This window comes from Saccostrea cucullata, unplaced genomic scaffold (assembly GCF_032062105.1).
Source record: "Saccostrea cucullata isolate Sc308-1 unplaced genomic scaffold, CSIRO_AGI_Scuc_v1 ctg422, whole genome shotgun sequence".
In the NCBI taxonomy this organism is placed as follows: domain Eukaryota; kingdom Metazoa; phylum Mollusca; class Bivalvia; order Ostreida; family Ostreidae; genus Saccostrea; species Saccostrea cuccullata.
In genome coordinates this window covers 20,129-37,551 of record NW_026929454.1, presented here as the reverse complement: position 1 = coordinate 37,551, position 17,423 = coordinate 20,129, and the positions used below count along the sequence as shown (strand labels likewise).

Below are 17,423 nucleotides of genomic sequence, written 5' to 3'. Positions count from 1 at the left end.
GAGACGTCCCCATTGCCGGTGAAGGGCTGCAAATTTAGGCCTATGCTCGGCATTTACGGCCTTTGAGCAGGGAGGGATCTTTATCGTGCCACACCCGCTGTGACACGGGCCTCGGTTTATACGGTCTCTTCCGAAGGACCACCCCATTTAGTCGCCTTTTACGACAAGCAAGGGGGTACTGAGGACCTATTCTAACCCGGATCCCCACGGGGGACTCTCTGCAGTAGGCATTTTTAAGGCAACCTATTACTTATAATGCAATGTATGAAACTATGCAGTTAATCGATATAATTAACTTTGTTAAACTGTCTTGTCTTAAATGAACGACTAACAAGAATTCTATCTTTTCATTTTGCAGTTAAATATAACATTTTTTGTATGGAAATCGAATTGTTCAGGCACATGTGTTTTATGGTGACAAGACCTTTCAGTCTGTATAAATATTTTTGACAATTGAGTTTAACCCATTTTTCAAGAACTTTAACCTTGGTCATACCTTTTGAACAGTTACAAGAATGACTTTCACATTTCACGGGTGTATTCCTTGTTACAAACCCTTCCTTTTGGGTATAAACAACTTCGACATTTTGACCTTTACAAGGTAGTAGTTTACACTTGTAGTAAATCAAAATTTTCACTTCATTCAAAGTAATTTAACAGGAATTTCCATTTTATGTATTTATTTTTCTGATATAAATACATGTAAGAGCTAGTTCTTGTATTTAAACATATTTTCCTCCAAAATACATCATTGGTTTGTTATCAAAGAAATAAAGGTTCCAAATCTCAAAAAAAGTATTAGAGTAAAGCTTCATAGTGAATCAAAGCATTAAAGTTATAGTTATAATTATAACTATAGTTAACTAATTAATTATTTATTTATTTCTTGTTAGGGTTAACAAAAAATCCGTCAACAATTCAGTGTGTATATAATGGCCTAACAGTAAGTAATAAAAATATCTGTCAGCATTTGAATTAATGATCAATTGTATTTTCTGACAAGGCCATTGTAGTGAACAAAGAAATTATTACTTTAAACGAGACATCTAATTCAATCCAAACTTGATTGAAGTGAAATAAACGATAATATAAGTTGTGATAACTGACTTAAAATAAAATATGCAAATTCCTTTCCATTCATTTCAAGTCTCACTTTTGATTGAAAATTTTAGAAAGTCGGTTGGCATCGAAACCGATGTTAAATGACAGAATTACAACTTTAATTTCAATTTTTAAAAAGATGATTGATTTCACAGTAGGACCAATTGCCTCAAAATGATCATTACGTCTATTGTTTTTCTTCCTTTTCCCAAAAAGACACCTGTATTTCCACATATTTCATAATACGGTCTATTCACTGATTAATTACTCGAGGACATATTCAAATATATGATCTAGATGTAATCATGAAGAAGCCCAGTACTTACTAGTAAACTAGTATGTCTGACTTGGCGCAGAAATACTCATAATATATTTTAATTATTTGATTATATTAACATAATAAGCCAACTTCATTTGGCTTATTATTTCAATTCAATGGATATTCAATAGTTAAAATCTATTATTTAATTATTGAAGAATGGTGATATTCTGTCAAAGTGAGAAAAAGATATCAATTTTTTATTCTTTCACAGTGTGAACAAAAAAAAAAAAAACCCAGAGTGCAGCAACATTATCACTTTAGAATGTCTTCAATGCGCAGTTAGTTTGTTTTTCATTATAAATGCTAAAATGTTATATTACATAGAAATCAACTGTGATATATATACTCCGTATCCAGGTGATGAATGTATATTGATACATAACTAAGGAAAGTTGACGATTTAAAAATTAAAGTCGTCACGTTCATTATAGAACCCTGTGGAATCTTTTATCTCAAGTTCACTAGGATATAAGGTACTGGCATCAGATCTAAATCTTGAGTTGAAGGCCACAGCGAGTGTTATCTTTTACACTAAAACGCTTCCATTGCTTTAATGAATAGACCTAGTTTTGAATCTTTTTATCATAAATCGTCGCTAGCAAGATGTTTGTTTTGAACAAAATAGGAACGGTAGTTGACTAAAGTTTCCTTCTAATTACTAAATAAAGACTCTATAAAGATACCATTCATGAAAAAAAAATCTTTTGGGATTTTTTCTTGGCAATTCCTAAAATGTATGTACTTGCAAAATATATACAAAATCCTTTGGTTAATAAGAAAGACAAAACATCATCTTAAACCAACGCCCTTCCTTTTAGATCTTACATGATTATGACAACACTCTTCGTTGTATGCATATTGCTACTGTATACATGGAAATTTTCGCCCCCGTTTTATTTTCGCCCCTTTCGCCCTCTCCTTGATTGGGCGAATTCAAATTACTTCTCATAATTTCTTAAACAGAACTAAGACTTTTAACTAAATGTGAAACGGGGCAAAATTGTTCAAGAGGGCGAAAATAACACGGGGCGAAAATAAACCTGTATACAGTATATCTGCTAAAGAATCTCCACTAGACCCTCTCGATAAGTATTAGAGGAATAGCAAAGTTTGTAAAGGATATGGAAATAAGAGGTATAGCGAATTGAAGTGTGCAAATGAATGAATATATACAGGACGCGAGAAAGATATTTAGCTCCTTTATACTAAACAAGGTTAATTTAAGGTGTGATACCCACTTTATATGTGTCTTTGATGAAAATGCTGTTTTATGATTATTTTCTTCAAATTTAAAGCAGAAACTATCGTTTTTTATGCGCGTTTATCGAGAGATCAGGAAAACATCGGCAGTTATACCACTGTTACCTTTGAATTATTTTTATGACATTCCAGAAATGCCTACAACGCCACCAATGGAATTTTTTGTCAACACAAATTGTATACAATAGACACTATTCTGATGACGACACTATCAATTTATTCTGACCAAAAAAGGAAGACAATTAAAGAATGAACATGGCATAAGAAGCATCAATCAAGGCTAATAATACCCCTGGACACCGCCCTTCTAGTGTTATGAATGCTTATACTAGTAAGTAGTTGAAAGTTACTACTATTTCTTCATGACCTTATGCTTTTGAAAGGGAAAAAAAGATATTTGTCCTCTGGCAAACAGAAATCAGAAATATAACTAAATAACACGTATTATACCCCCATCTCTTTTTGACACAAGTCTTCATAATTGATAAAGCTAATCTACATTTTAATGTCCTACTTTGGTTAAAATGACAGGGTAAAAGTTTCTCAATTTACATTTTAATGATAGTAGGTATGAGTATATATTCGATGCAGTAATTGAATTTAGACATGTTGTTTTGAGGCTTTTGATAAAAAAAGAGATAGAATGTAAGTATTTTATAAATGATACGATCATTCCATATATTGCATGTGTATACTAAATGAAATCAATTTAGAAATCACTCAGTAAAATTATATCCTTCATATAAATGCATTTACTTTCTAATTTGTATTTTAAACAGAATCGTCGCAATGAAGGAGGCAGTTCTTGTGATTGCAATTATACTTAGTAAAGAATTTGCAAAAGAAAACACATACGATTTCATTAATAGATACACCAAGTACAATGCAGTATGCAAAGAAATGGGGTATAAAACCAAAGATTGCAATAGAGAAGAAAAAGGTAGCCAAAATCAGATTATAGTTTCAGAGTTTTATCTTTTACAGTAAGTATTTTTTAGTTTATTTATCAATCTAACTTGAAATATTGTTGTGAAAAAAAAATTGATTTTCTTAATACATGTATAAGAGTATCATTATGATTTCTTCTTTGGTTCGAAATAGGGATAACTACTTTTCACGCCCAAATTTCGACAGCCCAGCAAAACCTTGGGAATTATGCCACAGTTGTCTTTGGAAAAGTAACCCTTAATTCTGGAAAGCCGTATGACCCTTTAACGGGTATATTTACCGCGCCTGAGGATGGTATTTACTTATTCACATGGACAATTTTGACAAATTAGCATCAGCATTTATCACAGAGATCGTTCTAAATGGAACATTAATTGGTTACAATCACGCTGATGGCAAATCAGGCAGTTCTATCTATGAAAGTGCATCATCAACAGCTTTAATAAAAAAGAAGAAAAAAAAGACAAAGCCTGGATAAGAACATATGGTAGAAGTGGAAAATATGCTTACGCCAGCTGGTCTTCTTTTTCTGGACATAAATTGTAAATATTAGTTACATTAAAACGATGATCAATAATCTACTTTGTGTTAGTAATTTGAAACATTTTGATTAGATTATTATCAATTTATGTTGGTTATGGTTTCTTACCAATATCATATCTTTCTGATTGAATTTTTTTTTAAAGAAAGAAATTATGAGTTTTGGAGTATTGAAAAAAAGAACTTTAAAATAATTTTACAGACATTTGATTCTGTTAATTTTTTTATCCAAAGTTTTGGGTTTAACAGGCCTTAAGGGGATACTTTGCTCCGATTTTGTATATTGTTTGATGGACTTTTGAGCTTAAATATTTGTTCATTATCTCTATATAATTCATGAAATTCCGAATTACACCGAGCCCTAGATACCCAGTCCCTCATCCCAGAATCGCAGTCATTTACAATTTCAGACGAAATGCACTGGTAAACTGTTTATTACCAATGGTTCTTTCGATAATTGATCTATACAGCCATATAAAGCATGCTTGTATTTTTTTTCGTTAATCTACGTTAACAACGTCAAAACGTTTCTCATCGAGTGGAAAAGTTAAATCACCTCCTCAAAACGGTATGTGCTTATCTCTGGTCAAAAACAAAAAGATAAGTTGGTTCAAAACTTTAATTCCAATGTTAAAAGTATTGCTGTGAAAAAATCAAAATTTGTTCATGTATTTACCATAACACACCTTGATATTTTTCCGATCCTATATTTAGAAGCAGAATTTTTGGCATTCAAGATCTTTGCACGGAATCAGAACATACTGGTTAATGGGGCGATTCGACTTCAATGTTGGACAATTTGAAATCAGAAGATTTTACCAAAATCAACATTTTAAAAACTCACGACTTTTTACCTTTATACAAAACCATTCCCCACGATAAATTAAAGTCGTGGCTTTTTGATATCATTGGCAGCTGCTTTTTCAATAAAACTGGAACTCTTAAATTTACTTACCTAGTCATTGGTCATTTGCAAAATTGTTCTGTTAAAACACATTCTGATTGCACAAACAAATACTCTGAAGTTGACATCAAAGAGATGCTTGAGTTTCTGATTGACAATATCTATGTGGTTTTTGGAGACAAGGTATTCCAACAATCTATTGGAATTCCCTATGTGCCAATTGCGCTCCGTTATTAGCAGACCTATTTTTATATTCACATGAAGCAGGATTTGTGCAGAGTCTTATGCGTCAAAGGAAGGAAACACTTGCTGAAGCCTTTAACTCGACATTTGGATATTCGATGACGTATTGTAATTTAACAATAGTAATTTACATTCCTACGTCGATACGAAATATCCTGGTGAGCTTGAGATAAGGGATACTTCAGAGTCTGACACATCTGTTTCGTGCTTAGACATTTTGCTTAGAAAAAGACGTTGATGGTAATCTGGCAACCAGGCTGTGTGGTAGGCGTGATGACTTTGACTTTTCTATACGTGAAAAGAAGAAAAAAGGCTGTAGCCTTCAACTCGACATTTAGACATATCGACGACGTGTTGTCAATTAACAATAGTTATCCCGGTGAGCTTGAGATAAAGGATACCACAGACTCTGATGCATCTAATTCATATTTGGAGAGGACTATCTAAGTTTTTGGAACATGTGTCGAATCCCTTTGGCATATCAATAAAATATGTTCAAAACAATATTTGGATATTTTACTTGAAAAAAAAAGTTATTTGTTACCTAACAACCAAACTCTATGATAAACATGATGACTTGGAACTTTTCTATTGTCAATTTCCCATACTTAAGCAGTAATATACCTTCATCACCTGCATACGGCGTTTATATCTCTCAGCTAATTTGGTGGGCAAGAGTATGTTCTTCGTATTAAAAATTTCTAAAGGAGGTAAATTATTGATAAAAAAAAATGATGAAACAAGAATACCAGCAGTCTTGTTTAAAGTCATCATTTCGTAAGTTAAATGGTCGATACAATGACCTTGTCAGCAAATACAATTTATCATTTAGTCAAATGCTTTGTGACGTTATTCATATTGATTGTCAGTCCATCATTTCCAAACGGCGTTAATTCCCGTTATTTTCAGATCATGACAAAGAACACACGGCGGGTCTGATCGGTCGGCAAGGGATGCTTACTCCTCCATGGCACCTGATCTCATCTCTGATGTTTTTGAAGTCCGTGTTTGCTCTGCTCCTATTTTGCATTGTTTTATGGACTTTTAAGCTTGAATACTGATCGTTATCTTCATGCATTTCATTGTTTAAAAAGTGTTTCTTGTGAATTTGTTGCCTATATGACAGTTAAAGTTTCCGGATAAATATTTTAAGAGATATACATGTAGCAGGAGTTTTAAATATTTATTTCATAAAAAAGTTGATGTGACACATCGACAACGGAAGGTCATACTTCCATGGCACATGATCGGAACTCTGATTTTTGGTGGTCTGTATTTGCTCTGTTGCAGACTTTTGAGCTTGAATACTGTTCTTTATATCCATATATTTCATTGGTCTACTAAATCAAACTTCCAAGTTAAATTCAATTTAGATAGCTAAATACAGGGTAAGAGCACTCTACCTCTTTGCGTTTAGCTTGATTTAAAAAAAAATATTTCATATACTGATGCGTATTGGTGAGAACTATTTAACTGCATCAACATATTTTTACCTTGATCTTTCCGTTGACATTGACCTCCTTTTTCGAATAATTAGTGATTATCTTAATTTAAAAGAAACTCTTAAAATGCCATAGTATTTTATCAAATCTTACATACTAATTTTCAATAATAAAAGGTGTTCAACTGCATCGACAATTTTTTTACAGAAGTCGTTCATTTGATCTTGACCTTACATATCTTGTATGGTATTAATCTTTGTTTAAAAGAAACTTTTCAAGAAATTTTCATCAAACTTTGAATGTGTGCAATGTATTAATATTGATAAGTTTTTTTCAATGCTTCTACTTCTACATGCATATCATTAAAATATTTATGATATATATTATATTTAATTACATCGTTTTTCTTTTCATTGACCTCATCTTTCATTTGATCTATTAACTCTCTTTCCTTAAGGGGAGACCTATGTCGTTCTACGTCAAAGCAGCGTTATGTGACATCACAATAGCGACGTTTGTTTTTACTTGTTAACTTTTGCAACTGTGATGTAGACATAACATTGTTAATAATCAATAACGTACACAATTTACCAAAAAAAATATTATTCATTAATTACAGTTTTATTTGATTATGGAGTTTGTTAATATTAGAATTCTCTTCCTTTGGTTGATTACTGATAGCAATTTAAGTTGTAAAGAAATACCTCGATGATATGCTGATATTTAAGTGCAGATAAGATAAAATTCAGCAAAGAAAGCGGCTTAAATTAGGGAAATATGTTTAATTTTCTGTTTACCATTAATTGTATTTTCTGAATAAAACTAAGAAAAAATTAAGAAATGTACTTTTACATATATTTGCTTATTGATTTATAGTACATGTAGATTTTACTGTATAAAGTCATTCCTGGCTTCTAAAAGTTTGTTTGTTGACCCGGGGAAATGGGAAGGGGTGGGGGAGAAACAGAATGATTGGAATGAAGAAGAAAAGAATTAATCTATTTAAATGGTTTCAAATCAAAATAAAATACTAGTTTTTTGCAAATTAGTTTTATATTCAGATGTTTGTCAGTGCTTACGTACCTTTTTTGGTGCAGAAAGGTCAATATTTATGTCACAAGAGTACGAAAATAAAAGAAAACGTCATATTTCTCGTTTATTTCATCATAAAGGTATACTTTTTCTTTGCTAAAATAAAGAAATGAATCATTTCTTTAAAAAAATATGAATTATAACATTTTCACACAAAGACTTTTAAAGATATTACCTGTTATACATGTCGGAATTGTAAAAAAATATGACAAGAAAAACGGGGTGATACCTACATTGTGCTCCATCATAATCTTTCATGCGAGATAAATTACAATGAATTTGCAATTGCCTTCATTTTAAAGACACAAGTCATATAAATAAAATACCTTTTGATTTTGAATGTGATTTGACATTTTGGTTCTTTTTAGCGCATATTTGGGGTAGAACAATAATGTCTGAAAATAATCTCTTTTTAAAATTTCACACTGTTTTTGCACGTGTTCCTGTGTAAAAATTAGCATATAAAGGTATTGTTTTTAACACCTAAAAATTGAGAGCAAGTGGTCAGGAAAGAAATGTCAAAGTTTTGAAAATTTCACACAAAGACTTTTCGGACATAGGTCCCCCCTTAATATCCTTTTTGTAGCTCAGGGAAATTCTTCTAAATTTGTTTCATGCAAACTAACGTACTAATGTACTTATGCATTATAATTTGAGAATTTATATCAACTCTTTTAATGTTCGTTTCGTTCTTACCTTGACCTTACTTTTCATTGGGTATTAAACTCAGTTTAAAAGAAACTTTGCAAGGTACTATATTCATCAAACTCCCTACTCTTATACAATGTCATATTTTAGAGTTGTATTACTAATGAATCATGGTCGGTGTATTCAGGTCCTACGGACTTTTCTATTTTTATATTTACATCCATTGAATATCCTTTATTTCTAAAGAAAAATCTGTCGTTTATCAGTCAGTAAACAACACTTAGCATATCACTTCCACAGATTTCCTAGTCAGTCGTTCTTCTATCAATGAAATTTCCGATGACGTACATACATGTACAGAAATAAACATAAACAATTTCTTTTGTAAGTATGGAAATTAACGTTGCAGCTATTGTAAAATTAACGTATAACTTGGTAGATATACAGTACCGGCCGGGAGATAAGGGCACTTTGAGGCTTATTTTCATTTTAAGGCTGTATTTTCTTTCTCGTTACGGTATTGTCGACCCATCTTAGATCATTGACAATATTTGTCGAAAAAAAAGACTCAATATACACAATCATGAATTAAGGTTTTCGAGTTTGGGTAATTACAGTATTTTTCTTTCTATTATCATTTTGTTTTCAAGTATTTTTCATTTGATTGTCATTGTTTTCTTTCTGGCTGACCTATCAGCTAGAAAAATGATATTTCCATCAGATTTTCTGTTTTGAAATGTGTATATTTGTTTGTAATTTACGTCGTTAAAAGACATCGTTAAAAGATATGCTTCTCCGATTGCTACTCCAAAGCAGAATGTTAAACTAGATGAAAACGTTTACATTACAATTTTAGTTAATTCAAATACACGATTGTGCAAGTTCATGTAGTTCACCTTGCATGTATTATCAATTGGATCATCATACGTCGTTAGTTTCGCACAGCTACCAAATGAGGCCCTTATATATAACAATTCAAATAAGAAATGACTTGAGATAATTGTAAAATCGTAAAAAATATATATTTTTTTTACTCCGGTAAAAGGTACTAAAATTGACACTATGGTTAAGATTAATAAGTACATATATGTAATATTCATTATCAAGAGTTGAATTTTCAAGACACACTATGAGATTTTAAAAACATTAGTTGGAACTGATTGAGAATAAACAGGAATGAAATCTCCTCAAAGTTTTGCTATAATTCGTCATGAATTGCATTAGATCGTCCTTTTTCAATGACTTTCCTTAATAAATCTGTGGCATCGGGTTTAAGATTTTCTCCTTCTGTTACGGGAGTGTCCAGAATAGCATATTTTTTGGTGACAGTGTCAAAGCTGGACCATTTTGGAAGGCCTTCTGAGTTTGGATCACTAGAATTAAAAAAAGATATGGATTAAAAATTATTTAAATATCCTTGAAACAATTTGGAATTTCCAATAAAATTGAAACAATAAAAAGAAATTTGAAAAAAAAAGAAAAAAAAATGTAGGCTAAGGCATAAACTTCTATTACAGTCAAAAGCATGCAAAACTTTCTTTTTCGGGAGCTTCGAAAAATTGGTACCTACCCATACTTTGCGAAATTAGTCCAATACTTAACGACGTCTTTAGACAGCTTCTCTACGGACGCTAAGTCTTGTTTTTTCAGTGTCTCCTCTGGGACATGATCTGAGGTCACGTTAAACATTAAATGCAGTTCTTCGCCATGTCCAGCCCCACTATACCATTCTGGTAATTCTGGGATGAACGGAAAAGGAGATGGTTTTGTGACTAAGTATTGGTATGTTTTAGCTTTATCATTGTTTTTTGCATGGATTTCTAGCATAATGTTGCTGGGTACGATGAACGATGAATCGCCATTGAAGTCGGTCACTCTCATACTCTGCTCATTAACACCCTCAGAAGTAGTGTAAAACTCGCATATTTCCTTTGTTAGTTCCGGAATATTACCTGTAGCTGTATTAACAAACGTTGGTGCTAACATTTCACATAAAACGCTTACTGGAACCCGTTCTGATACATTAAAATTGAAGTGATTTTGAGTCTCTTCGGATAATATTAGAGGCAGAGAATTTCCTTCTGCATCCAGAGTACCTGATATGTAATCGATACTTCGGAAAAAGCGATAAATCTCGTCGTCCCAAGACTTTGGATAAGCCAAATTTTCTTTGATCAATTCACCATCAACTGTTGGAACCAAACTTCCAAATTCAAAACTTATATTAAAAGATTTTTCAAATTCCATCATAGGTACTGCTGCTGTCAAATTTTCTGCCGATACTCCTCGCAGACATTCCAGGGTTTCTGCTATACCGCCTTTGTCTGTACAATTCGTATTTTTAAGCAAAACGTCATTAGTTTCTTTTTCTTCCCTTCTCCTTGAAATACAAAAGAACGAAACTACCCCACTTTGGGAAATTGCTCTTTGAAAAAGTCCTTCATTTGATGGAATCAATGTCTGAAGACTCACACTCATGCCTCCTGCTGATTCTCCAAATATAGTAACTGATTTTGGATTGCCTCCGAAGGCTGCAATATTATTTTGAACCCATTTTAAAGCCTCGATCTGATCCCACAGCCCATAATTTCCTGGTGCAAGAGGGTCATGTAATGTTAGAAACCCAAGGAGACCTAATCTATAACTAATGGCAACAACGATTACATCTCCTCCTAGCACTAGCTTCTGAGGTTTGTACTGACTTGCTCCACCAATCATAAACCCTCCGCCATGAATCCATACCATAACAGACAGATTTCTTTCTTTAGAAATTTTTCCTGGTACATATATATTGAGGTATAAGCAATCCTCGTCATTTTCTAATGAATCAAAACCTGGTAATGGGAACATTACTTGAGTACACTGTGGAGCATTTACAGCACTAATTCCCTTGACTCCTTTCCATTCGCCAATGGGTTTGGTTTTCTGAAAACGTAGATCTCCTAATGGAGGCTGTGCAAATGGAATTTTTACAAATCTATACAGCTGCCCCTCGTCATGGATTTCTTCGTATCCTCTGACCCAGCCAGAAGGGGTCTTGACCTCTACAACATTAATCACATCCGATCCAAACGCAAATATTATCAAATATGAACCGACACAGAGTAATGGGAGATGATTCATTTTGTTGTAGAATGTCTGAAATATAATATAATATAATATATATAATATATTTTTATGAGATTTAATTTGCTTTCCAATTTATTTCTGTATTCTTGTTAGAAAGGGTTTATACGTAATCAGCAGACGTAGTTAGCTCAGTCAGGGAAAGTTTGTACAATTTCATTAGGAATTTTGGAATTTCTTGATTTGTTTGATAGTATTGAGAGTGTTCTTGAAAATTATGTCTAAATGTGACGTGTGTTGCATGTTTTCACTTGTATATTTTCACGATATCCCCGCTTGAAAAGCAGTGGGAGGGCTTTATAATGATGGGAGTGTCCATCCATTTTTCCTCTAATACAAGTACCAATCAATCTTTTAATACATACGAGTACAGTGCCATCGTGCACCTCCTATTTTACATTATTTCTGGATTTCCCAAAGCAAAACATGGGCACTGTCACGTATTCTTTCTATAATATTGAGGAATATCCATCGTTTATTTGCAACTTATCCTTTATCAATGAATGATAATTCAATGATACTATTTAATGATGCTATTGTGCATCTCTATTTAAATGTTTGATTTGACTCTCAGTTTGGGTTTCCTAAAACAAATCAAGGGCACAAGTATTCTTTATATAATATTGAGGGTAATTGGGTATCCATCTCTTATTTGCAACTTCTCCTATACCACTTAATAAAATTTAATGAGACTTTCACATATTATTTTTCTACATGGTGCTACTGTACACATACTGTTTTACTTTTTGATCTGTCAGTTGCATGTATTTCTGGTCTTTCATACTAAAACATGGACTTTGTCAATATAATCATATGGGAGGCGGGATAACATTTTGTGAGCTAGGTACTAAGTTTAGAATAAAATAAATATGAGTGTTTTATATCCCACTGAATCAAAGTGTTATTTTTTTTCATTAATTTTCTTTACTGAAAACCACTGCATGACAAGCACGACATACAGTTAGAGTTATCCAAGAAACTACAGCAAATTACTTTCCTTCTGTTATCAATCCAAATACTTAATAATTTCTTGTTCCAAGATGAAATAATTTATAATTTAGTTTTCCCAGTTCTGAAGAAGTCCTTAAATATATAATATTAAACACCCTTATTAAAATATGGGAGGGGTGGGCATGCAAATATCAACTGTGTGAATTTGGAATTTATTACACCCCCAAACCCCCACCCCACCCCCCGAAAAAAAGCACACCATGTTTTTGTCCCCAGCTTTCGGGAAAGCAAGGGGACATTAAATCTCATTCGTCTGTCTGTCAGTCCGTCTGTCTGTCTAGCTGTCAGTCCGTCACAAAAACTTTAACCTTGCCCATAACCTTTGATTTAGAGGAGCTATGACTTTTGAATTTCACATGTGTATTCCTTATGACAAGACCTTTCTTTGGGTACCACCAAATTTAACCTTTGACCATGACCTTAGAGTTTGACCCAATTTTACACAAAAAACTCATACTTTTACTTTGGCCGTCACTTTTGAACAGTAGATACTAGGACTTTTATATTTTACATATATGTATTTTTTGTGGCAAGACCTTTCATTGGGTATCAAGAACTTTGACCTTTTGACCTTGACCTGGGAGATTTTCGTACTTATGAAAAAAGTTTAACCTTGGCCATAACTTTAGAACGGTGAGGGCTAGGGCTTTCGTACTAGAACTTCACATATTTAAATATCTTATGACAAGACCTTTCATTAGATAACAATATATTTGACCTTCTGACCTTGACCTTCGAGTTTAACCTTCTTTAAAAAAACCTTGACCATAACTTTTGAAGGGTTAGGGCTTTCATACTTCACATATTTATTCCTTGTGACAAGACCCTTTATTAGATATCAACAAATTTGACTTTGACCTTGGAGTTTGACCTACCTATTAAAAACTTTAACCTTGGCCAAAAATTTTAATGGTAAGAGCAAGACCTTTCACACTTCACATATGCGCATGTAATCCTTGTGAGAAGACCTTTCATTGGATTCCAAGAACTTCGCCCTTTGACCTTGACCTTGGAGTTTGACCCACTTTTTAAAATTTGGGTACCAATATATTTTATTTGCATTTAAGAAAAGTTTGATCTTCGCTTTGTTGCCAAACGGGGTCATCAGTGTTTCACAAACGCATCTTGTTTCTTTTAACTTTTGATTTAAAAGAGATAGGGCTTTCATATTTGACATGTGCATTACCTATCACAAGATATTTCCGAGCATGCTATGATTTCTGCCTCCTTGACCTTGGCCCTCGCGATTGACCTTATTTTTTTTAAAAATTCAACTTTGGTGATAATTTCTAAATGACATATATATGGCATTCATATTTGACATCTCACCCACAAAGACACCGAAAGCGGGGGACCACAATTCTTTGAATTTGCTTGTTATGTTTACACGTAATGTCTTTTCCTATTATCGAGTAGGTAGTAGTTACCCCATATCATACTGTTGGTTATGTGTAGATACCCGATGGGCGTGGTCATAATGACACGAGGGAGCGTAGCTCCCGAGTTGTCATTATGACGACGCCCATCGGGTATCTACACATAATCAACAGTGTGATATGGGGTAAATGACTTGTACCATAGTTTTCAAAAATCATTCATATGTAAGTCAGCTTAGGAATCGGTCGGACTGGTTCGCGTGATTGAAGCATTAAGTGTTTGGTTTCAAAGATGCATTTGGATTTTATATGATTTTTCGCTCTCCTTCGTGTCCTTCTGACCACGTCCATCGAATATACGGTAAGTGATTTGTATACAATACTTTTCAAATTTTGCTACAAATTTTGCCCTATACTCGGCACTCAGGGTCATTGAGCAGTGAGAGATCTTCTTCCTGTCAACACCTTCTGCGACACGGGACCTCTGTTTATACTTTATAGGTCTCCACGTCCCACAGTGGGATTCAACTCCTTATTTCGTGATTCTAGGGTAGGCGCTTTAACCGCTGGGCCACGCAGGCGACATAATTAAACATATCTAGGCCAGTTTAAAAAGTTTGATTTATGTAATTGGAAAAAATAACGAGTTTGGTTTCAATGATATATATGTTAGTTTGATATGATTTTTTTCTCGTAAATTACAATCGTCAAAATTACATACTAATAATCTAAATCTATTATGAACTAGGTTTAACTTAAATTTTTGTAAACCTGATACAAACTTTGACGTGCACAGTGGTACATTGATTGAAATGTTTGTTAGAGGCTATGTACATGTATATTTCACAATTTAATGAAAATTACATCTTTGATCGGCTAGATCCGCAACCGAAAAGGTTATCTAAGTACAGTAGTGTGCACTTGTTTTTTTGTCAAGTATGTACCATGTTTCCTTTGTTGGTTATCAAAAGAACGATATATTGCAATCTACTAAGCCAACGTCACCCTGGTCATTACACTATTTAAAAAAAAAAGTTTAAAAAATCAAGCGATTTCTGAAGGTTTTTTTTCTTCACTTTTAACTAAAGTTAACGTACTAATGGCCGTTTTTAACTGTTATTTATTACAAAATGCTGTATACAGTTGAAAATGTTTACTCCTTTTTACTCTCCTAAATTTGGTATCACATGCCCGTATGATTGTTTCATTTAAAAACCGTGCATGATCGTTTTATAAATAGTTCTTTTGTCCCGACTCGATGGGCGGAGTTATAGAAAAGTGTCGGTTATGTACAGAAAACCCACACTTTTAACAAAAGAAATCACACCTAACTATGGTACAAGTATTATTTAGAGAACGAGACAGGTTCTGTATCGTAGATACAAATTTGGGGGCAGACGAGTGCGAAAGCAAGTCTCCGCCCCTAAATTTGTATCTACGATACAGAACCTATATATTCTCTAAATGATTTGTGACACGATCAATCAAAATAGCTCCGCCCACTTTATAACTTTGCAGCGTCCAAACTTCCGCCAGAGTTCTGTAGATGAGGCCCCGACGGGGAGTACGCATCCGCAGTATATATATTTCCACGGAAAACGTAAAATTCGGTCAGATTTGCTTTGACAATTTAACGGGGTAGACGTAATCGAGTGATAGTCAGTCTTAATGGATAAATTGGAGGATTTAACCGTAATTGTTGGGATCTATTGTTATAATTGTAGATGGAGATTTATCATAATTTATTTCAGGGATCTTAAAATCCCGGTTTAACTAGATTTACAAAAACAGGATTTACAGAAAATTCTTCGATGGACTTTGATGTCACGGATTTTTATTTTCAAATTGAATTGCGACATTAATATGAAGTGAAAGAGACGTGTGGCTGTCGTCAGCGAGAAGGATTTTTTCCGTGATAGCGAATTTTCCGTTTCGTGTGGATTGTTCAAAATTAGGTACAGAGGATGTTTTCCGTTATTGCGATTTTTCTTTTTACTTTCGATCGAAATTACGTGTAGATTCTGTGTGGAATAAGTTTTTAAAAAGTGATTTAGAAATTTTGACATTCTACATTCTCAGGAAAATACCGGGTATTTCTTAAAAATTAATAATAGGAAAACATCAGTATTTATTATGTGTACGTGCTAGCTTTGCTAAATTGAATCAGATTTATTTTTAGACCGTGCTGTATTTTAGATACAGAATAGTTGGCAAATGCAATACTGTAAACAAGGCTAATGCAGAACGGAAAGTAGATCCGCCCACCACAGTCCCGTTCTGTATTGCTAATACAGAACAGTAAACTTCAAAGAAAAACACCGCTATCGTGTCACAACGTACGATATTGAGGCAGCATTTGCAAATACACTTAAAATCGAATATTGCTGGGAAAAAAATCATATAATCAATCGTGAAATAGAGATAAAAAGGAATGCATAGGAAATAAATTCGTATCTGGGGTTCAGACCTGTCGTGTAGTTAAGCTCCTTACTTCCCTAACCAAACTCAGCAAATATTGATTGAGCGTATTTCTCAATCATGTCAATACAGAAAAAAAATCTTGGAAGGTTTACATTAGTCCACATACACAGGTATTTGATTAAGGCTGAAATTTCCTAAACGATTCAATTTCAAACATCAAAAATTGCTGAAAGGTAAATATAAACACAGTCAGAAATTAAAGATAACTGTACCACATAGGAAATAAATTCGTATATATAGGAAAAGAGTGTACTTGCACAGAGGCACAGACATTCTCTGGATAGACCTCATAAAATATTGAACAAGCGTTTTTATCAAAAGGAACCAAATAAGTCTATGTTGATTTCAATTAATCTATATATAGCTTGTTAACTCTAGAGACACTGACCTGTTCCACTGCTGATAATGCTGTTACGTCGTGCACCCCTAAGTCTGCTCGAGAGAATAGCTGAGTATGTCGTCTGTGTGATACTAACTCGTATTAGTGCACTAGATTTTCACCTGATCGTATATATGAGAGTGACAATTTAAAGGGTTTGACCGACCTGCCTTATTTGCTTAAAACCCGACTACAGAAAGCCGGACATGTAGTTATTTTATTTTGTCATTCATTCCCAACTCAGACGATATAAATTGATAGATCTTAAAATATAACAAGAAACAAATCTAAATATTCATCAATAGAGAACGAATGGGGGGGGGTGAGGGATGCCATAATTCAATCCTGTCCACCTCTTTTTTACATAGTTATGACTTTGCAAAAAGGGGGGATGGGGGATGTGAAGTAGTTTGACTAGACTTAATTTCCCCCTCAGTAAGATTACTGCAGTTCGTAATTAGTTCGTATTTTTTTTTACTATTTCTGTTGATAAATTTGATACCAGTTATTGATTAATTTATTGAATAATTCATAATTATTATTTAAAATT

The 17,423-nt window shown here is 33.4% G+C and overlaps 1 protein-coding gene across 1 annotated transcript; it reads right to left on the bottom strand.

The window, feature by feature from the left end:
- Nucleotides 1-9,539: 9,539 nt before the first annotated feature.
- LOC134280888 (carboxylesterase 1C-like) lies at nt 9,540-16,963 on the bottom strand. The gene is made up of 3 exons (XM_062763339.1): nt 16,883-16,963; nt 10,071-11,638; nt 9,540-9,873 (listed from the first exon to the last, which is right to left on the bottom strand). Exons 2-3 carry the CDS (start codon nt 11,621-11,623, stop codon nt 9,699-9,701), a joined length of 1,728 nt encoding a protein of 575 aa, XP_062619323.1. The 5' UTR covers nt 11,624-11,638; nt 16,883-16,963; the 3' UTR covers nt 9,540-9,698.
- Between the last annotated feature and the right edge of the window lie 460 nt (nt 16,964-17,423).

What these genes read in the sequence shown, in the direction of transcription:
- LOC134280888 (XM_062763339.1), bottom strand. Translation starts at nt 11,623, where the DNA reads ATGAATCATCTCCCATTACTCTGTGTCGGTTCATATTTGATAATATTT. An exon ending in ACTAATTTCGCAAAGTATGG is followed by an intron (nt 9,874 to 10,070) that starts GTAGGTACCAAT and finishes TTTTAATTCTAG; the next exon opens with TGATCCAAACTCAGAAGGCC.